The 23,079-nt window shown below is 39.5% G+C and overlaps 2 protein-coding genes across 6 annotated transcripts in view; one reads left to right on the top strand and one right to left on the bottom strand.

Moving 5' to 3' along the window:
- Positions 1–11,316, bottom strand: part of myo18aa (myosin XVIIIAa) — a 76,754-nt gene extending 65,438 nt beyond the window's left edge. For 3 of the 4 annotated variants that reach the window (XM_053476043.1, XM_053476044.1, XM_053476036.1), the window contains exon 1: positions 9,343–10,496. In XM_053476043.1, coding sequence (XP_053332018.1) covers positions 9,343–10,329 — 987 coding nt within the window. In that variant the 5' untranslated portion in view covers positions 10,330–10,496. Of the gene's footprint in view, positions 1–9,342; positions 10,497–11,215 lie in introns of those variants that run through there. The other variant, XM_053476035.1, reaches the window with a different exon arrangement.
- A 4,612-nt stretch (positions 11,317–15,928) lies between these two features.
- The window catches only part of vezf1a (vascular endothelial zinc finger 1a), a 28,428-nt gene continuing 21,277 nt past the window's right edge, over positions 15,929–23,079 (top strand). For both annotated transcript variants that reach the window (XM_053476046.1, XM_053476045.1), the window contains exon 1: positions 15,929–16,018. In XM_053476046.1, the coding sequence (XP_053332021.1) occupies positions 15,986–16,018 (33 nt within the window). In that variant the 5' untranslated portion in view covers positions 15,929–15,985. The remainder of the gene's footprint in view (positions 16,019–23,079) is intronic.

Below are 23,079 nucleotides of genomic sequence, written 5' to 3'. Positions count from 1 at the left end.
CAGAAGCTCTCATTCGTCCAATCAGGCACCGCCTCACACTAATCCAGCATGGGCCTTGTTTTGTTTCTGTTTAGAGCCAAGTTGTATTTATAGCACTGCTGGTTAATCCAGTTAATGCTAATGCAAGATCATTTTCATCATCAGAGCTACAACAATGCCACCTGTTTATACCATTTTTCCTAATAGAGAAGTAAGATTCAGGGTTCGACTGGTTGGGTAAACCCTCTTCTGATTGATCCTGATTCTTGGAATCGGACGCAATATTTAAAAGACAGCAACAGCGGCATGGGAAAGGGTTATTAGATATGCAATATAACTTCTATTTGTTCTTCATCATTAAAAAATAAAGGCTTTTTTTTTTTTTTTTTTTCGGTACCCGGCAACAGGCACAAGAAAAAGTTTACCGAACACTCGCTTTTTTATCTGTCAGTTGTCGAGCATGGACATGAACTACAGTCTGTTTAAAGGAAACAAGGGGATTACAAAGAGAAAGACATGATTTTGTTTCATGTGTAGAGTTTGAGAGAGCATTTTATTCACCCGTACCCTTCTCCAGATGTGCATGTGTACAGTATCACCAAGGTTTGCATAAAAAAAAAAAACACTAAATGCGTAAAAGCCACGCCCCTACTGTAATTACCCCAAGAGTCCGATCAGTGTTCGGTGATCATATGACAGTGTTCATATCGTTCACGCAGATTCTCAAACATAACCCGGGACAAAGGTGGCTGCAAAAGAAGGAGACGATTTCCTCGCGTAATGCTGACACAGTCGACTACTGTACCGGAATGGCGGAATTTCATAACAATAGACAGCATAACTGTGTTACTTGGTCTCCAATGAGCGGTAAATAAAACTCAACTATGAATATTTTTTCCCTCTTCGAGCAACCCATTTCCAACAACCACTGCACAACAAATCTTCCTTTTTCTCCTGGGAACACGTGCAGCTGGAGCTCTCGCCGGGCAACAAACGCAAATGCTTGTTCTGAGATGCATGAGGTTCAGTACTGTATATTTTGGTGCATACTGTACCATATTTTTTTGAGTGCACCATCGGAAATTGGAAAACGAACTGCCAACCTTTTAATCATTTAGTCTTGAAAACAAAGATTGAAAAAACAAGCGCTTTTGTCATTTCTTTTTAATTTCCTTTCTTATATTGAGAAACGAATGAACAGACCGTACACGGACACAGTCAGACAGCTGGCTAGCAAGTAAGCAACAAGACAGAAAGGACTGTTTGAGTTACACAGTAACACCAAACCATGAATGTTCAACTGCGTCAAAGATCTTTCAAAAGTTAGCAATGACATCACTGCCTCCATGGCACCATCACCATCATGCTAGCTAGAGATAGGACTCGATTATCCACCTTTGTGTTAGCAGCCTCGCTAGCCATCGTGGTACTAAAGTAGTTACAGCGACGAGAACAATTCTTCGCTAGCAAACATGAACTCAGGCCCAGGCTACGGCGCGTGACACTAGGAGTGACGAGGAAAGATAAAATCAGATCTGCTGCAAGATGAGTAGCTTTCAATTCTGCATAATGGGCAACCTTTAAAAGTCAAGGTGTTAATGAAGCGCATCAGGCATGTGTGTGTGCGTGTGAGATAAATTCTTTAGAATACGTCTTTTCCAGTAGCTGCTGTATGAACAAACGCGGCAAGTTGATACTAAAACAAGACAAAGATCGTGCTGCGCCTGGTAGTGCTGGCAAATACAGACTCCCGTGATACTGTATGATTCCTGGCGCTTATATAAAATCTGACTCAAGCAAGACCTCTTCTTTGCAACACCTTGCGACAGACCTCCAGCGACAGGTTCATAAATTTCAAACCCCCCAAAAAAAGAAGAAAAAAAAGTGCACACTATCTGTTAGACATATCACCGAACAGGTGTTTTTCTTTGATGATTATTCATAAACAGCCCCCAGATGTGGCGAACACGCTTAGTAGAGATACTTCACCGAGCGAGTTCAGGCTTGCTCACGCGGTGCATTCTTTCGCTTCTAGAGTTTTATATGACCCTCGGAAAAAGGTATGTTGACCTGAAAAACACAATCGAGACAAGCCTGATGTTCGGGATCACCTTAATCCTTCTTCACACGCGCGGACCACACACAGCTAGAATCCTGCACCATGTGTTTGAAAGATAGGTAGCTACTGTGTAATATTTTTAAATATAACATGGGGATGTTTATACAAATGACAACAAATGATGCAAAATGCAAAAACGTACAAAAATAAGGTTTGATGAAGCAGAACGTACAAAATGCAAAGCAGGCTGGGACGCCACAGGGAAACGGATTAGCGTGACTTTCATCGATTGTTCTGTCTTTTCCTGCAACATTACCCAACATGTAGAGACAAGCCTTCAATTAAATTTTAAACACAGTGTTTCATGGAGCAAACACGCACAAAACAAATCTAGTCTTTTTTTATTGTTACTGATTTGTCTGCATGAAATTCCCTTAAATGCACTTAAAACAGAAAGCAAGCTTTTCAGGAACAATCATTTTGTACACTTGACCTTGTTGTGACCTTGTCCCGTTCCAAACTCTTATTTGTTTATAACTAATCCATATAACTGCTACAATCATTTGCTCATTCTTGAGATCTCGTTCGAGTGAAACCGGGACTTTTAAAAGTTAAATTCTTCCTATATTTCTCTATATAATCCCCTACTAGGCTAATGCACTTATCCTAGTGTTTGCTTAGATACCATCCAGGTAGAAAGTTTTCTTAGAATGCAGCCATAAGAAAATGGCTTTGCTTGGGTAATACCTCCAAGCGGAGTTCCTGTACTATAACTAAAAATATACTCAATGTAATAACATAACGAAAAGTAGTATATCCAAAAACACCTGGATGTTTGACTGTGTGGAATAAAAGAACACTTAACTAATGCACTTATCTCAATCTTTCACTAGAGCTTGAACACCATCAAGATAGAAAGTTTTCTTACAAGGCCAGAGCCATGACTGAACCGGCTGCTTCATGTCTAAAACGCTGGCCTCCCAGGAACTCCTTTAATGGCCCAAACATGTGGAAATGGCCTGGCGTGACGTCAGGATTGTTCGGGGGATGTGGTAATAACATTACATCCTATTCTGTGCAAGTGGTGTTGGTAAAGAACTGTGTGTCCAGTTCCTACAGACAGGTGCATCGCTTCCGCAAGTTGTATTTAAATTTTTAAGGATCATGCGTTCCATTTGCTGAATGTTCACAGAAATAACTGCAGTGGGAGCGAGCCACCTCGGCTGGGATTGTTATTCACAGATGTACGGCTTTCATTAAAATGTTTGCACCAATTAAATTCATTACTGCAGCTAGGAGTCTCATCACCATGCTGTGTCCAAAGTCTTCTGATTTCATCCCAAAAAAACGTTCCGGTTTGACTTGAACACACCTCATAAGTATTTTTCATGTAAAAGGAACTGAAATCATCGCTCAGATTCACACTGACGAGCACAGAGTCAACTTTGTAACTCTAATAGAGCATGCGTTGTATTAAAAATAAAGCATTTCTCACTTCCTTATGATACCATCAATCAAGAGCAACGAAGATCTGACCGATTTCCCGAAAACACTAATGAAACATATCTATCATAGAAAGCATTCTCTGAATTTGTTTAAAAGGCATTTTTACAAGGTGGTAGCTGAAAGATTCGACCCAAATCTCTTCTTCCACTATCCACAGGCGCGCTATGTTCATCACTGTCCGCTCTCCATCTACGTGGTAAACCAATAACCACGTCTGGAGTCACTTCCTGGTCCTGTGGTGAGGAGGAAAAGACAGCCAACACTAAACAGGGATGATTATTGTCCTCCTTCCAACACATCCTCGGCTGGCACGCTGACAGTCAATAACAGCGCCATGGCAGGAAGCTGAGCGACAGCTTGCGAAAGAGGAAGATGAAGTGAGAATGATGTGAAGGGGAGAGCGACCGGGGTGACTTGGACTCGAGCGGAGTGGATGGCGCTGTTCCAGCCAGCCAGACACTTCATGCACTTGGCAGCTGGTGTGGCGCCAAAATGGTTCGTTATATAATCTAATCTAATCCCAAAGAGTAATTAATGAAGGCATTGACAAAAGCGAATGATGAAGGAACAGCCAGAGGGCAACGACTGGAAATGAATGAGTGTCTCCAAAACTGACTGGAAAGCACTGAACAAGCATTTTTTTCACGATTTATTCAAATCATCTTATCCTGGCTGACTGGATCTCGAGCCGATCCCAGGAACGTTGGACGCGCCACTGGAATCCACCCTGGATGAGACACCAACGCAACCACAAAACATAATAGACTAGAATAATTAGCGACTAGTAAAACAGGGCTCTACAGGACATGAATGTATACACCAGCACAAAGGTGACGCCTAGGTGCATATTGTCTACACTAAAGAGGCAGCAAGTGCAAACTTTTGCACGCCCTTAGGACAAAAGACGACATGGCGAAAGATGTTGGTGAATGGCGCAACATAAAAGCATTTGTCGCTTCGGCGACTGAGTAAGAAATCGACTCCTGACAGTCAGAGACATCTTTCTTAATGGAAAGGACAGCGTGATGCTGTCCAGTTGGACTCTAGCTAAACCTGTGAGCTTGTGTATGGAGAACATGGCGCATGTTGAAACAGGTTGGGCCAGGACCCATCCCAAGACAAAGTTGGGAGCATAAAATTGTCCAAAATGTCTTGGTATGCTGAAGAGTTCATTTAACTGGAAGTAAGGGGCTGAGCCCAATGACTGAATAACAGCCTCACACCAGTTCCAACATGACTGCGCACCAGTGCCCAAACAAGGTCCATAAAGACACAAATGAGTGAGTTTGGTGTGAAAGAACCTGCAAGTCCTGAGACACCTTTTGGATGAATTAGAGCGGAGACTGCGAGACAGGCCTTCTCGTCCAACATCAGTGTCTGACCTCACAAATGACCATAAACAGACTCCTAAACCTTATGGAAAGCCTTCTTAGAGGAGTTGAAGCTGTTATAGCTGGAAAAAAAGGCGGGGCCAACGTCATATTAAACCCTATGGATTAAGTATTGGATGTCACTGAAGTTCATAAGCATGTGAAGGCAGGCGAGCGAATACTTTTGCCAATATAGTGTACCTGCAGCTGTCTCGCGAGTGCCTCATAATCCTACGCTCCTACTGCTTGATTGTAGACAAACATCGTAGCAGAACTTCCACTCTTTATACTGAGATTTATGTTATTAAAAATCATGACACTTCGTTATGGACTGTCTTTGGTTCCTTGACAGGACTGAGTGATTAGAGACACATAATTCAATTTCTATCTCTAAGATCGCCACTCAGGCTAGTTTAGGTGTGGCGCTGGAGAAGTGGAATTTGACCTGAGCACAAAGCATGAATGGAAGCTCAAACGTGCTCGCTGCACACACACACACACACACACTCTCATATACAGTAGGTGGAAACCTGAAAACCTGCACGTCCAGTTCGGCAATGATGAAGAGCATGTTTAGGAATGGCAGGGAATTCACAAGCTGGCACGAGTTTTTGTTGAACAGGTCCATTTCCTGTACTCTCACGCTGAATACTGAACCAGTTTGTTAACTTTTAAAAAAAAGAAAAAAAAGAAATGCACGAATTGACACTTTATTAGCATCACAAATCTCCCCAAAAAAGACCACAGCTGCTGCGATGCATGATCTAGATTTATAAATCACTGGATCTTTTTATAAACCTACTGCTTCTAGGTCAATCCCAAACGCCATCATTTCCTCACTCTTGCACTACGAGTGTAATGGTGGAATCTGGGACAGTTAAAAGGCCAATGAGATGGTGCTTCCCTACAGAGGACTGTACGAAGGGCGACTCGAGCGCAAGTTCAGTTCATTATCTGCTCTTCTGTGTGAGCCCTCATTTATTCTCAATGCTCTGTGCTTTTACACGAGTCACTACAACACCGGGGCCTCTGACCCGAGAGGCCCGGTCCTAGAACATATCCATCTAAATCCTCAGATCACAGCTCTATAGACACTAAAAACACAGCTGTGGACTAGCGCTGTCTAAACAAGTGAAAGACCACAAGCTGAACGGCCCAGGCCTTTATCTTCATTTCCAGAGGGCAAAAACTTAGTGCACTGACCCCAGGGGCGATGAAACACGAGCGGGTCAGCAGCATTCCGCGGAGATGATAATCATCATCATTATCTTTTATTTATAAAATATATCATTTATGTTCAAATCTATCAAAAAGACAAACAAATCTGTAATATTTGTTGAAATTCTTACAATTAAACTAACTGTCGAATATACAATAAATAATAATAAAGTATGTAATCAAATAATAACATAATCCATTTTATTACTGTTTGACCTAAACATGTTATTAATAATAATAATAATAATAATAATCACAATTATAATAATAACTGATTATAAATATAATTATTTTAGCAATATTAAAATATACATTTAAATATTTAATATTGATTAATAAATATTTTAATATCTACTGTATAATCAATTGCTCACATTTTTAAGCTTATTAATATATAATTAACATTAAATTACATTTTATATAATTAACATTCAATTCTTGAATACACACAAATACAGTAGATGGTGAATTCTGCTGTATCTGTAACAATAAATGCGAACAAAACCAAAAAAAAATCATAAATAAATAAAAATACAGAAACTGATTCTCCTGAGGAATAAAAATACATTTCATTCCCATTAAACGCATTACATTTCATTAACATCAGCTCCGGCTCTGGTGATACGTGTGGAAAATGACGGTGACTGATAAAGTTCAAAACAAATTGATATAATCTGTGAGAACTTAACCGCACATGAGCGATAATATCACGTCCGCCAACAAACCTCATCATAAGTTAAGAATCTTACATCTCTCACAATCTTACATCATAGAGCAACCACACGTAGATCCCGGATGACCTCCAGCAGCTCACAGAACTGCTTTTCTACTGTATGTGGAAAGGCAGCATTTATTTGATGTGATCATGTATTTATGAACCAAAAAGTGACAGGTTTAAGATCAACAACCATCGGATCTTTAGCCCACTAGTCCATTCAGGCTGTAAACTTACCACACCTACTTCTACAGCCGCATTCCTTACGTTGTGCAATGTTAACCTTTCAGTCCACAACCACCCATACGCATTCCTTTAGAGTCTGCCTGGAGCGGTTATTGACTTTTCACCCATGTAGAGCATCTGCTCATAAGACATTCGTTCTGAGGAACACCTACAGCGTGTATACGCCAGCACCTCTTTGGAGAAGACCGGGATACCCGGAGGAAACCCACCAAACACAGGGAGAACCTGCAAGCACACAGACCTGAGACGGGAATCGAACCCGGACCCTAGAGGTGCAAAGCAACAGTGCTAAGCACTAGGCTAAAGATAACACTTAGATGTGGATCCCGAATAAGAGCATCTGAGTGAGGTGGTCTCCATCTGCATCCGAATTAACTTTGGTAGTTTGGGCTGTTCTACATTATATTGTGGTTTATTAGCATACAATATGACAAATGATACAATGATAGACCATCACATCACTTCACATATGAAGGCCTTCTACATACGATCATTGATGAATAACATCGACCGAGGTTGGAGCCAAAGAACCCGAGTGGCCTGCACAGACCCCTGGAGATTTTTGGAACTAGACGTTGATTACGAGCCAGGGTTTTTCGTCCTGCATTGCACATGATCTTACAGCTGAATTAGCACAAATCCCCATAAAATCTAGTGAAAAGCCTTCCCAGAAGAGTGGATGTAATCAGCATAGACAAGGGGCTGAATACATACTGTATTAGTCCCGTCTGGTTGTAATGAGATGTTTAACAAGCACATTCGGAAGTAATTATTAGCTGTCCATCTGTGTTTTTTTTCTTTTGGTTAGTCTATTTGAGTACTTACAAATCGAATTCAATAATATGATTATACAAACATATATCCAGGGTTTATTTATTACAACATTTAAGAGTCTAAACTGCAAAACGATCAGCAACTGTGTGTCCACAGAGAGACCTATACCGCAGGTATACCTGATTACTTCAATATAAGGAACTTGTATAAGGATAAGCTCTTTCATATCTCGTTCTACATAAAGGTCTTGGCTTTTACTTCCTCAAGTAATGGACCGCCTTCTCTTCCAATCTCACGTTATATTCTTCTCCCGATTCCAACTTTCTCCGATTTAGTATTGTTACAGTGCTATAGTCAGAGATCTACAGTACTGTACCTGCGTGGAGGAGTTCGAGCTTGAGTGGGAAAGCAAGCCAAACTGTGCAGCCCAGATATTTAAACTGGGTCACCCTTTTTGCTGGACCAGAATGATGGTGAAACAGTGCCATAGTGTAACAGGGGAATAAGGCGATGAAGCAGGGTAAAAAATAGCAAGTGTAATTTTCAACCTCTTTACATTTGCGTGATTTAAATAACATATTGCCTCCATACATTGTCTAAGCGATTTAGAGAACATACAATTCTATTTGCATCATACAGGTGAGAATGACACCTAAATGCAACCGGACGTGGAGGTTAAAGAGTCATAAAAATCACAGAGATCTCCGAGATAGTGCAGGGGAAGGGTTAACCCCCTCAGGTGCATACGTGCTGCCTTGCTGAAACTCAACACCGATGATATCATGTACACCACTCCGGACTAAACAAAGGGCTTTTTTGATGTCAGTCCGGGCCACAACATACAACATCATCCTCTCGTAGGATAGCTCATCTCAGATTGCTTGATGAATTTATGTGCAATCACATCAGACTGCGTAGTCTAGGGCAGAGCATATCTCTGCAAAGGTGTATCAGTATAGGGGATTTAAACTACTTCACCAAAGTGTAACTTGAATCCTAGCTCTGTGCTTCTTCTTGCACCTGGAACAATGCATTGACGTTGCTGCAGGGAACTAAGCAGTAGAATTATTTTCGAACATCTTTCTGTTTTGGTAGGACATTTTAGAAAAAAAGCAAATACAACAGCAATGTCATAAAGGAACAGGCCACTGAAAAGTAAAAGTAAAACAACTTGGCAGTCATGGGACTTGCATGCATTTATTAATTCATTCATGCATTCAGTTTCAGTACCTGATAAATCACTCTACTACTCTGGGAACACAGGGTGCAAGTCAGAAATACACCCTGGATGGGACGCAAATCTACACACTCATTCACACCTAGGCATATGCATTTTAGAGCAGTCCATTTCAAGTAGTTGTAGCGAACCCATTCGAACAGCAAAACTTCACACTGATGGTAACTGGACCTCAGGGTTGATCCCCAAAGTACAAACACTACACCATGACACAAGTCATTCAGGTAAGGTTTCTTACCTCACAGGCCTCACCACGGACCCCTGCACTGTTTCTTAACCAACATCGGCTAAGCTCGCTCAGCTCCACGATGGGCTGCACTTTCAGGCGGACGCTCTCTCCTGATTGCCGGATCATCTCCACAATCTCGTCCCTGTTTTTATTCTCCACGTTCATCCCGTTGATCTCCACCAGACGGTCTCCTGGTACCAGGCCTAGAGCCAAGTCCTTGTTGCCCGCACCGGGTTCAGCAAAGTGGACGACACGGCGGTAGACAGAGCCATCAGGTTTTTGATCCAGCATGGTTGTGCGTCGTAGGGAGAAGCCAAAGTCGCCAGTGTTGCGCCGCTGGAGTTCCAGCTCTCTGGGTACTGGGACTTCGGGAGGCATGACTGGTGGTAAACACAAGTTTCCTGGAAACATTCTATCGACTAATAAGGGTATCTGCACCTTTTTGAGTGGGACTCGTCGGTGGGAGATGTATTTGGGCAAAGGATGGAAAACCTTTTGCTCCACTTGTGGAGAAGGAGCTCCAGAGTTTGGTCCGGATGGAACCGAACCTTCTGACGGACTCTCGTCTTTGTTCTTTTGAGAGAAGGATAAACGTTTTATAAGCTTTAACACAGGGGAGTCCTGCTTTGTCAGGGATCCAGGTCTAGTTGCCTGGATTGTCTCACCTTTAATGTTGTCAGCGGAACTAGAGGTGCTTATACGCCCGACATCCAAGAGCATGCTGCTTCTGTTATTGATCCTATCGGATGTCACGTCGATCAAGGTGAGCTCTGGGTTGTTGACCACTTGAATTGGAATAGGGTCAGAAATCTCCAACTTGGTCCTGGATTCTCTTTTGGAACCACCACGCTGTAGGTTGAAGAACCCCCGTCGCATCCCTACCTCCTCCAGACTCTTCAGCTCAGCCTGGGACATCCTCTCTTTTTTGTCCTTCTTCTCTTTTTTCTCCTTCTTCACCCCATCCTTCTCTTTGTCTTTTTTAATCAGGCTGAACATGTTGAGCTGCAGTGATCAAGCGCCACCAAATCAACCGGGCTCTTCTTAGGAACAATAAAATAATAAAAATAAAAAATAATAAAGTCAGGGGTGGATTTCAGTCACATCTAATGCAACCTCCATGCTTTGACAAGGCATCCAGAGGAGCCGGAGCATCCATCAGTAATCTGTAAAAATGATAATAATAATAACAGTGAAAAAGATGAGAAGAAGAGTACAGAATGATCGACGCTCATTTGTTAAAATCTGCATAAAATGACTCAGGTAAATTATCCAGCTATGTTCACTCTGCAAACAAACATTGCACAAGCAAATTCCTTTAAAAAAAAAAAAAAAGTGCTGGTTTGAAAGCCCCGCCCACTCTGTGACGTTACACAGCCCCATTGGCTGGAGCTTACCTGCAATGACAGGTAACCCCCTACTGTACAAGGGCGAATTTACATTGTAGCCTTCCAATGATATTAAACAGTAACTATTATTCTATGGTGCGTGTTGGAGAACTAACTGCAGAAAAGTCATGCACGTGATGTGAAACAAACCTGCCTTTGATGTGTAACCGAGAGGATATTCGAACTCCAGCTCAAAGGTGTGCAGTGCACTTCCGGAAATAGTTCAAAGCCTTTGGGATCAAATGAAAGTTCTGTGCAGAACACTGCATAATGTTACACCAACAGCCTAAAGAACATACCGGTTCATCTGGTCTATTCTAGTCTTCACGGCACTTTACTCATTACTGTCGCATTTCTGCCTAAGACTCATAGTTAATATTTAATCTCCTGACTGTCCGCGCGCATAAGGATTTCTCTGATACTCTCACGCACTGACACATAAACCAAGTAAACCCTAAAAAGTGTTGAGTGAGTAAAGACTCTCAGTAAAGACTCACCGCTCCGAGACTGTCCGTGCCGGTAGAAATAGGACAGAGTGCGCGTGTCTGTGCGCGCGCGCTCCTGTGCGCGCGTCTGCGTGCCTGTGTGTGCGTGCTCTAAAGCAGTGTTTTCACTACACCAAGCAGCAAGAGCAGCCTTTTAAATGTTTAACTCAAAAGCCAGGACGCATTGAGTGCTCTGACCCCTGCTGGATGATTGATTTGCTTTCTTGGTATGCCTGTATAATAAACTGCACATCATGCCAGGGCAGAAGATGCCACCCTAAGCACCCACGCACACTCTAATGTGTATTCATTATATGGGTCAATGGTGGAATGTTCTGTCACTGTGGTCTCACACTTCCAGGGTGTCTGGGTTTGATTCCCAGCTCAGGTTGTGTGCGCATGTTCTCCCCGTGCTTGGGGGGTTTCCTCCGGGTGCTCCGGTTTCCTCCCACAGTCCAAAGACATGCAGATTAGGTGTTAAAGTGGTGTTCCCTAATCTGTCATTACGGCTGTCATTAGAGTTACTCATTTCATAATTATAACTGTCAACAGTTGAACATAAAAACTGATTACATCTAATAATTAATTGCTTTTGACAAAACTGAGAACCATGTTGGAAAGCCATTTTGTAAATAGTTATGATTTTTCTTTTAATTGTTATTGGTGTTACCGTCATTGGTTTTACCAGGAAGAGACGTTATTAAATGTATGTATATAAACTGCATTAAGCTCTTCTCTTGTGGATTCATAAAGTTTAAAAGTAAGGTTTTGCTATTAAAAAGTTCTTGGTGTGAAAAAAATCTGCTTTCCCATAAAATATATTTTTCCTTAAAGGAAAAAGCTGAAAATATTGTTGTTTAAAACATCTTTAAACATTGTTGAACACTGTTTTTTTTTTTCATAACTTATCATTTATCTTCTACTGTATACCGCTTATCGCGTGTATAGGGTCATGGGGGCCTGGAGCCTATCCCAGGAGACTTTGGGCAAAAGGCATGGTACACCCTGTGCCATCATTCACACACTACGGGCGATTTGGGAACTCCAACTCGTCTAATCTGCATGTCTTTGAACTGTGGGAGGAAACCCAACAAGCACGTGGAGAACATGCACCCAGACCTGAGGCAGAAAAACAACTGTAAGCAACTGTAACCAAGTATGGGCAATTTCCCTCTGGGATTAATAAAGTTCTTTGGATCTTTATTTGAACCCGGACCCTGGAGGTGTGGGGCCAAAGTGTTACACCAACATGCCACTTTATACTTTATCAAAAATTCAAATTATACCTCATATCATTTAAGTCTATTGCATAATTAGAGACAAAAGAATCACACTTCAATTAAGTAACTTAACATTTTCCTTAAATTATTAATAATATTTTTCTTTACATAAATAATCCATGAATGCAATCATCACGCCTATTAAATTAATTATCTCTACTTGGACGTGCTATCCGATTTACACCCATGTGATTCTCAATTTATTATTTTCAAACGATTCTTAACACATTTATAGCTTTTGTTTGTTGTTGTTTTCAGCTTTTTACAAACCATCTAGCTTGGAACACTGTCTGAGAGCTTGTACACTGTGTACATTGAGCTTGTAAGAGTTCCCAGAGTTCTCTCAGAGGAGCTGAAGAATCCTTAATATGAACTAGATAAAAAAAAAACTTTGCTAAGCAATAATTTTTAAGAGCGATGTCTAATGTATTTTAGTAACTGCATTAATTTATTCTACATGTGCCGTAACAGACTTCTGTAGTTTCCTAAGCATCTATGGAGATGTCACTGCTTAAAAAAAAAAAGATCATTTTTTTTTACTATTTAAAAATATATATCATGCTGCATTACTAACCCTGCTTTAAGTGCCTGCTTCAACATTTACTGTTATCCATGCATTAAGAGATGCTTTTTATTATTTAAAAAAAAAGGAACAGTACTGTCTTTAGGGGCTTAGATAGTGAAAACTGCCCTACTATAATCCCATACACAGTAGCATCATTAGTATGTGCACAGCGCCCTCTACTGACATAACGTAAAGTCTGTAACTTAAATAGTGAATTAGGATTTTGTAGCTTTATCTCAGGCGTTTTCAATCTCATCCACAAAAGACCAATGTGTCCACAGCTTTTCATTACATGAAGTTAAAAGCAAACTTGACAAAAAATTGTAAACTAAGGTGAACTGATTAAACAAGTGGAATCATGTGGCTCCTGCTCTGTTGAGATCAAAACCTGCAGCCACGCGGGGCCTTTGGGGATTAGATTGAATACCTCTTATTTATAGAGTAAATTCTGATATAAATTAACATATTACATTTCAGGTCACTTTTACTGAATGTCAACAATTCACATTTTATATATAACGGGTGATGTGGTTTCCTTCTATTTTCGTAGATAATGTATTTTATTTATGGAAATTTAAAAGAAGTTTTAGAATTGATAGCAATAGCTACTGTGACACATACCACTTAACCGCAGACCTACCAAAGATTTTTACAAGCGAACATCTTTAACCACTGTTTTACCACAGACACAGGTTTGAACCACAAACCCACCACATGACAACATCTTCGACCACTGATCTACCACAACCACAGGTCCTTAACCACTGATCTACCACAACCACAGGACCTTACCCACTGATCTACCACAACCACAGGTCCTTACCCACTGATCTACCACAACCACAGGACCTTAACCACTTATCTATCACAGTCATAGATCCTTAACTACTGATCGAGTAACAAAATCTTAACCATCGATCTAACAAAGGCACAGGAAATTAACCAGTGATTACAGTGATGTACCACTGTCACATCTGCTTAACCACTGAGGTACAGTCACTGCTCCTTAACCACCGAGGTACAGTCACAGGTCTCTAACCACCGAGGTACAGTCACAGGTCTCTAACCGCTGAGGTACAGTCACAGGTCCCTAACCACCGAGGTACAGTCACATGTCCCTAACCACCGAGGTACAGTCACATGTCCCTAACCACCGAGGTACAGTCACAGGTCCCTAACCACCGAAATACAGTTACAGGTCCCTAACCACCGAGGTACAGTCACATGTCCCTAACCACCGAGGTACAGTCACATGTCCCTAACCACCAAGGTACAGTCACAGGTCCCTAACCACCGAAATACAGTCACATGTCCCTAACCACCGAGGTACAGTCACATGTCCCTAACCACCGAAATACAGTTACAGGTCCCTAACTACCGAGGCACTGTACAACCACTGGGGTACAGTCAGACATCATTAACCACTGAGATACAGTAAAATATCTTTAACCACTAGTTTATTCACAGGAGTTAATTAAAATTATATGAAGACTGATTTTATTAATTACTTTTATATTTAGATTTTAAATTATCTTTGAAAATTTCTTGGATTAAAAATATATATATTTCTATTTTAAAAAACGCCACTGGAACCAAAAGAAACAGAAGACATTTGTATAAGAACAAGATGTCTACAAATAACACCAGGTTTTGGACATCTGTGTTCAAAACAGCTGCCAGAACAAGTTTCAGCTATTTCAGGAAACTTTGCCGTGCCCACACATAGCTTGCATTATGCAGGCTGGTGGTGATAAGCTTCATGTGAACCTGCCCAAGAAACAGATTTTGGACACCAACCCACTTGGTCCTGAGTTTTATGTTTTTCCTGAGTCCATGTGAGGTTTCTCCAGTTTCCTCCTATTTCCCAAGAAATACGTAGGTGGATTTATTGGCTGTGACAAATTGCCCCTAGGTGTGTTTGAGTGTACGAATGCGTGTATGGTGCCAATATGATGTACTGGGGTCTGATCCAGAAAGAATTCTGCTACATTACACCCAAGGTTTCTGGGATAAGCTCCGGACCCAGCTCAACCCAGGCCAGGATGAAGTGGTTACTGAAAGTGAGTGGGAGTGTGTTTTTGTAAGCTTCCATTTCATTTCCAGATGCTCGTTTCCAAACTCAGATCGATGTTCCAGATCTGTTATGTTTTCTTGCTCGGCTGTGTTTGCGAATAAAACAAAGGACTGTCTGGAAAGCAGCACCACCAAGCCTTATTGTTTTAAGTGTGTATTATTATTATTATTATTATTATTATTATTATAACCGAATTAACAATTTTTTTTTCAAAATATTTATCCACTTTGTTTTCTGTTTCTGGAAATGTGTGCCTTATTATATCTTTTTTTTTTTTTTTTTTTTGGTCAAACTTGTACAATAACCTTGGACAGGAAAAGGGATGGCAGATAAGAAGTATTGATTAAGTAAATAAACAATTAAGTTAAATGAGCTCTTTCACTTTTATTTTTTGAATTGAACCCTAGTTAGAATCTAAATGAATATGCTTGAGGGAAACAAGAAAAGAAAACGCATTGATAACAAGAAAGCATCATATTATACATTCAAGACATCTCTGTGCAATGGATCAAACTTGCTTTTTTCCCCCCTAACGTCCCAGAAAGTATAACTCACTCTAAGAAAAGGGGTGTCTCTAATAAGTTAAAGGGACTATTTTATCACAAAAGATTAATTCAAACTATTTTAAATGGCTGTGTTTTGATCTAATCCATGCCCTCCCATAGTATTAAACAGTTTAAATATTTTCCACCCACGCATAACTTTGATGGTGCTGTAACCCTGAGCCACCCCACCCCCCCTGTAACTCAGTGAAATGGTTCAGCCCTGGGGTTACAGGAAGTTGTAGCAGCTGCCATGTTGAGCTGCTTTGTTGTAGATTTCTTGTAGGTTTTCCAGCAGATTTTTTTTTTCAAAGTGTGGCAATGGAGCCGAGCTGGAGTACCTTCTTGTTTCAGGTAAGGAGCCTCTGGGATGTTTAAGGAAAAATGATTTTATGGACGAGGAATGATTTAACTCTCCAGGTTTCAGAGTTTTAAGTTTAATTATTTTGGGAGGGAAAAAAAAGGATAGATTTAAAGCAGAGCAATCCAAGCAAAACAATGGTGCATCAAATCCCGGGCTTCCAGCTGTGAGGCAGGGCATGACGCTGGGGCAAAAACCGCTTGCTTGCTTGTTTGTTTGTTTTTTTTTTTTTTTTTTTTTTTAAAACATATTTTATTTAAAAATATATATATTGCTGATGCTTGGGACTTGATTAAGTAAGCATGATTAAGTTGGGAAATAAAATCTTAACTTAAATCGTGATCACATGCAAAACGGAGAGGCAGCTCACACGTTGGAATTTTTCCCTCCTGTTTCATTAGTTGTGTTTGCTAAAGATGCATAAAGATCTGATACGTTCAGTAAACTATAGAAACGTGGGATGACTCTGGATGTACAAATGAAGACAAGTTGAGCGCTGGGAACTTCCCCCCCCCAGTGCAAACCGCGGGAGCGTGGATTTTAATACATGCATGCATGCACATGACTGTGTGTCTTTCGTTTAATTTTTTATTCAGTGCATGACTTAGCAGATCAGATGTTTATCTTCTTACACGAAGCGCTCGCTTGTTTCCACGCGCTGGCTTGCTCGCGCGCGCTCGCTCGTGTAGCACTTAACTTACTCGATTCTTACAGAATGTAAAGTTAGCACGAGCAATAAGAAAAACTTTGGCATTGGTTCAAACTAAAATGCCAGATTATTTACAACCAAGCGTCGGTTTCCCGTCTGAAACCCTAGGGTAAAAAAAAAAAAAAAAATCCGCCAAATTAGCTATAAGCTAGCTCTGTTATAACATTATATACGTTATTTTAACTATTTTCGACCTCCCGCAGGTTTCACGGCTTCATACACACTCCGAAAACATTAATAACAGGTCTTTCCATTACTTTTCCGTTACATTTGAATGATTTTAAACAAACATTTTCTTTTTTTGTTGTTGTTTTTAACCCATATTCCCAAAACGTCTCTGGAGATGAAGCTGGTGGGGGTGAATGCACGTGCAACTCGGTCTAACGGTTTACGTGTATATAACGGTTGCTATGGAGGCGTCTGCTTCACTAAACTAATATCACCAAATTTAATATTTATTAATTTATTGATTTATTAATAGAAGTGCTTAAGATCACATTTTAACCTTTAAAGTAATTCTACATTCATTGAAAGATACATAAGATAAATTAAAACCGTTTATTCATGTGTTTATTTGAGTAATTTAGCTTACTAGCTAATAGTTGAGTTTAGCATTTAGTTGCTTGTTTTTAGATACCTTTTAAACTGTTCAAGCTAGCTACAGGCTAACCTGTGTACCCTATATATAAAACTAGTTTGATGGTAAAAAACTAAAACTATTACATATTAAATTAAGTTAAAAAACTGTTATAAAGTATCTGTAACATTACTTAATCAAGTATTAAAGCAAAACACAAAGACATATTCTAGCTAAAACTTGTTAAATTTTGTTTTTAGATGCTTGTTTTTACACTTTTTTTCAGCTGTTTGGATTAATTGACGTTAGCTTGAACCTTAAAAAAAACTAATATTCTTGTGCCTTATAAAAAACATAAGTAAAACATCTTTTCTTCACATTTTGTACTTCAGTTTATTCAACTCACTATTCATGGCTATTAACTGTTTTAGTCTGAGTTTTGTGTTGTTTATGTATATATGTAGTGTTTACAAGCTAGCGACAGGCCAGTTTGTTACCCTTGTTATTTCATTGTTAGCAATGACTAAATGAGCTAAATGACTTCGATGAGCGATAACTAAATGAAGTTGTTACCTCAGACTCGTACAAAAACGTACATAACACATCTGCAACGTTACTTAATTGAGTATTAAACCAAAACAACATATTTTAGCTAGAAGTTAAGGTTAGTTATGTTTTTTTTTTTTTAAGATGCTTTTAGACACTTTTTCAGTTGTTGACATAAAACGTTTCTTGATGTGTTTAAATTTATATACGTCTGATTTACAGCTTTTGGTTGTTTGTATTTGGTTATTACAGTGTTAACTTATCAGAAATATAACTTCTCATATATACTTAGCTCTCAGTATGATCCATACATATTGAGTTCATTCATTTGTTTTGTTTTTAGATTTGTTTCTCCTCTTTTTATTTATTATCTACATAACCTTACTTAGTTATCCAGTTTTTCACTGCTAACTTGTTTGTTACAAATGTTTGTTGCCTAACTAGGTTTTAGCTAAAAATTACTTTCTTGTGATTTTCAACTTAGTCACTGAAAAAAAAAAACTCTCAGTAAAACATCTATAACAACTTTTTTCTTCCACATTTTATACTTAAATTTATTTAGCTAACCGTCATTAATAGCTATTAACTATTTGTGTGACACTAGTTGTGTGTAATGTGAGTGTGTTTAGGTAATGTTTGCAAAGCTAGCTACAGGCTAATCTGTTACCTTTATTGTTTCATTGATGGCTATATTAAAACTAGTTTTGTCAACAAACAACTAAATAAATTTGGTACTTCATGCCCGTACAAAAAAGATGTTATAAAACATCTGTGACAGTACTTAATTAAGTAATAACACATGACATATTTTAGCAAAAAGTTTTTAGCTAAAAAATATTTTAGCCAAAAGACACTTTTTAAATCATAAAATGTAATAATATATATTTTTTAAATTATATACCGCTTTTTACAACTTTTGTATCTTATTAGTGTTTGCAGTTCAGATAAAGGTGACTTACCAAAAGTATAACCTTTTAGCTTTCAGTATACAAATTGAGTTAATTAATAAGCAAATAAAAAAACTGCATAATAGATCAGTGTTTATTAATACTTTAGTGATAAAAATTTGAAACTGTAATTTTCATGTTTTATTAACTTGTTTATGTATGGCACATGTTAAATATTTGATAAAAATTTGGAGAAAATAAAATAATGGTGTAAAAAGATTTTAATGTCCAATCCAAAGTACCATTACCAGCTTTCTGAGAAGAGTATGGGTTTTCTTTCAGAATTTCTTTCTCATGACTTCTCAGGGAGTTTTTCCTTGCCAATCTCACCTCATGGACATGATTTTTGTAAAGCTTCTGTTCTATGACTGGTGTTAAAAGCATTGTCAAAATATTGTATTCAATTGAATACAGAAGCGCATTTTAATTATGTCATAGATGTTCCACAATACAGAATGAAACTATTGTAATCATTAGTTAGTATGATTATTTAATTAGTGGTAATGGTTACTTTGCCACCATGTGGTTGATTGTTTTAAAGGCGGTGACATCATGACCATACCCACACAACTGTAATATGATATTAGCACATTGTTTTCCTGTTGCCCAGAATCCACATTAGCTTAAACCAATGCATCATTCTTTTTTTCTTTTTGTGTTTACAGGAAAATGTTATAACCGTTTGATGCTTTTCTTATCAAAACATATGATCTAGTCTTGAGTCTGGAGTTGTGGTGATACATGGGAATAGAATTTTCCAAAGATGCTTTAAGGATTCCTGCCAAGACTGACTCAGAGGGTACTCACTGTCCTTGGTCCAGTTACTTGAGGAAAACATGTTAGGAAATCGAGCCTCGCGTTGCACGCCTGGTGGTGTTTTCACCTCCTGCCATGTGTGAAGCATAGAGGAAGCGGTGCTGCTTGGTGCTCATGTGCCTGATGACTTTTACCTATGGCCCTTGGGGTCAGTTGCCTGTGAATGTTTTTGCTGTGGGAGGACATTACTCTGGCTTGGACCGATAGTTTAGTTTGATGGTATTTGCGTCGTTTCGGGGTACAGTAAGTACAGTAGAATGGATAAAACAGCATTATATGCACTTTATACAGATGTGTAAATATCTTTTCTCTTGATCTTCTTGAAGTTGGATATTCAATAAGATTAACTTTTTTAATAAAAAAAAATCTCTGCTATGTAGCACATGCCTGTACATGTATGCATGCCGTTATTTAAAATTTTCCCCATCTATTCCTCCATGCATGCTCTCCTTCATGCACACTTTGAACAGTGAATTTGATTATCAAAGTTCAAATGCGTATCCTGAGGCAATGCTTCTTATTTAAATCCTTTCAGCTTTGATGTAGATTCTGTAATTGAAGCAGGTTTGCTTTGCTGTAGCTCTTCCTTCATTGCCATGGCGAGAAAATGCAGCTGGTACCTGCTAATTGGTGCGAGGATCTTCCTGACTAGAGGCAAACCCAGTTCCAGGTTTAACATGACTAATCCAGGGATAAGCAATCATGTCCATATCGTTCTGGGACGTAAATAGGGCAGGATAATGTGCTGGACACTCTGAGTCATACTGTGGTAACGAAAGTTAAGAGGTTCATGCGGATGTGTATGAAGAATTTAGCAGAAACTGCTTGTTAGTGTGGCAGATGGACGGCTTTAAGGAAGATGAGGAGAGTTTATAAATTTGAAGGGCTTCAGTTTAAAGTTCGGCAACTTTCAAGAGAGCAAGTTAAAACAGGTTGATTGTAAGTACATGTGTGAGTGGAAGACTTTCTACACTATTAAAGCCTAAGTGATGCTGTATATCTATTGGTGACATACCAGTGTCGACATTTGGTTATAGAGATATCGTAGCATCTCAGAAAATTTTCGACTACTGAAATGGGAACCTGTGATCGGGAGTTGGTAATCAGAGTAGTGTCGGGCATCTGGAGTCTTCTGGAGAAGAGATAAGAAGAATGAGAGTAAGTTAGAAAGGGAGAGAGAGGGAAGAATTTTATTCGGTGGCTCTTTCATGTGAATGGTTGTGTGCGACAGGCATTGTGCGAGCGCTGAGAGAATGGAAGTACATGTAATCCCTTTATTACTCAGCTGAAGTGAAGCGAGGAGGGCAAGCCGAGCTGGCCCGGTTAGCGTGACAAACCCAGAAGTACCAGCATCATGTGATTCATGCTTCTCCCTCTCTTTCTGTCTCTCTCCCACGCACTCTATCCGCGTTCTCCTTTCTAAAGGTTTCTACAGAAAAATATATGGTGGTTGCTCCGGGATAAAAATAAGTGTAAAAACTTAGTCCCTTTTTTTGTTGTTTATTTTGTAAGGAGTCTCCAGTTCTAACAGTTGGCCAGAAGTAACTTTAAAGCGAGAAACAAAATTTCTTTTGTTGTTGTATTGGCCCAGGTTTAAACAAGGCGATTAGATTTTTGTCCTATTGTTACCTCATATAAGAAGATTTCCCTCCCCTGACTTGTTGCATTTTAACATTGAGAGAAAATGAGAAGTTGGTCAGGGAATGACATCTTCCATAAGTGATAGATCTGTACAGTTAAAAGCTCCCACAGCTTTGGCAGAAAATACAAATGGCTCCCATCTTTCGCAAAGTTTTAAAACAACTTATTTTTCTTTTGAGCTTCTGAGCGATCAGTGCGTTACCGTCACCTACAGAACTGAAAATGTGGAGTAGATGATTGGCAGGGGGGGAAACATTATCAAGATTATCGCTGTGTACGAGAAATAACATTTAAACAGCGCAAGTAACACAGCATTGCAATTTTTAATAGATACTTAGAAGTTGTTCATAATTTAAAACCTGTAAGGAATATAACTTTAAGACAAATTTGGCAGAAGCAACCATTAGTGCTATCGAATCTATTCAAGTGAAATTCACAATTCACGCGAATCCACTCAGATATACACAATCTATGCATGATTCATAGCTCTAGCGATAACGGGAACTGACTTGTTTCAAGGACGTTCCACGATATTAAACGTAACCGCATACGGATAAAAGGAATGAAGCCATGCGAGAGCGTTTGATTTATAGTAATAATATAGTAATAATGCTAGTTATATGATAGCTACCTTTAGCTCTGGCGATAAGATGCGATAACTGAAGGCTACGCTTTTCTTATTCACACTTAAATAAAATTCATCGGGCAGAAAATCTCATCCAGTGAAGAGCAAAGGATGCAGGACCTTATGACCGTTGTTGCTTTTGGGATGGTTAATTTTGCGGTAGGCAGGACTTTTTTTTAAATTTGTTTAGTTTGTTAAACAATTTTCATATTTTGCTGCATGTCTCATCCACTGGTAAAGTTTTATCGATTCTCTCTGCCCGCTAACATTTCCTTGTTAGCAATCTTAAGCACCACTGCATTTATCTTTTGTTCACGCCAAACAGCACAAGCATGCTTTTTTTTTGTGTCTTGGATGCTTTCCAGCCCCCTTTGGATTTAACACACCTGCATTTCCTTCTCCACTTCTGTCCGCTGTCGGATGTCACTCAGGCGTCAGAGTGATGAAGCAAGAACGTGCACAATCTTGTTTCCTAAGATGAATATCGCCTTTGATAGAATGCCCTGAAAAAAGCTTTTGCTTGTAGGCCAGCTTTAGTCACTGGGAAGGAAGGACGCGATTAATGAGTCAGACCACAAAATAACATTGATTCAGGATGAGCTCATGCGGGTGAGACGGCACAAAACTGTGAGAAAGTCGCTACAAATCAAAGTCGCAGTCTTAATATGCAGATTGTACAGTCTGTCCTGCTTCATCCAAAAGCCTGCTTTTGTTCAGTGTGTGTGCGTATGTTTTTTTTCCCCTCCTGTTAAACACCCATTTCACTTTTCTCTAGTTTCTTTTCAAATTCAAATACACGCACGTTTTGCTCAAAAAATGAATTAGCATGTTCTGCAGCGTTCTAGCCCCTATTGTCAACGAGCAGCTTTCTTAAAAAAAAAAAAAAAAAAAAACTCCTCTTCGTCTTGAGCTCGGCTCCATCCGGGACGTTATTTACGTTGGACTGACCTCAGCCTTCAAAGCTGATTTGGATCAAGACTGTCAGAGCGGCGTGAAGGCGGAGCGCACTGTAGTCACCGCAACTCCTTGTCTGTAACCACACACATATACACTTGCATGCATCTGATATGATATGTGCATGACTGTAGCTGACACAGGAAAGGTTTTGCACGTTGCGCTTTAAAAAAAAATTTTGTTCTCCAGTGGAGCACATTTGTTCTTCGAGAGTTCCTGTTAAAGGAACAGCTGTAACT

This window comes from Clarias gariepinus, chromosome 17 (genome assembly GCF_024256425.1).
Source record: "Clarias gariepinus isolate MV-2021 ecotype Netherlands chromosome 17, CGAR_prim_01v2, whole genome shotgun sequence".
NCBI lineage: Eukaryota > Metazoa > Chordata > Actinopteri > Siluriformes > Clariidae > Clarias > Clarias gariepinus.
Note: the sequence above shows the minus strand (reverse complement) of the source record. Positions and strands in the feature narration are given on the sequence as shown.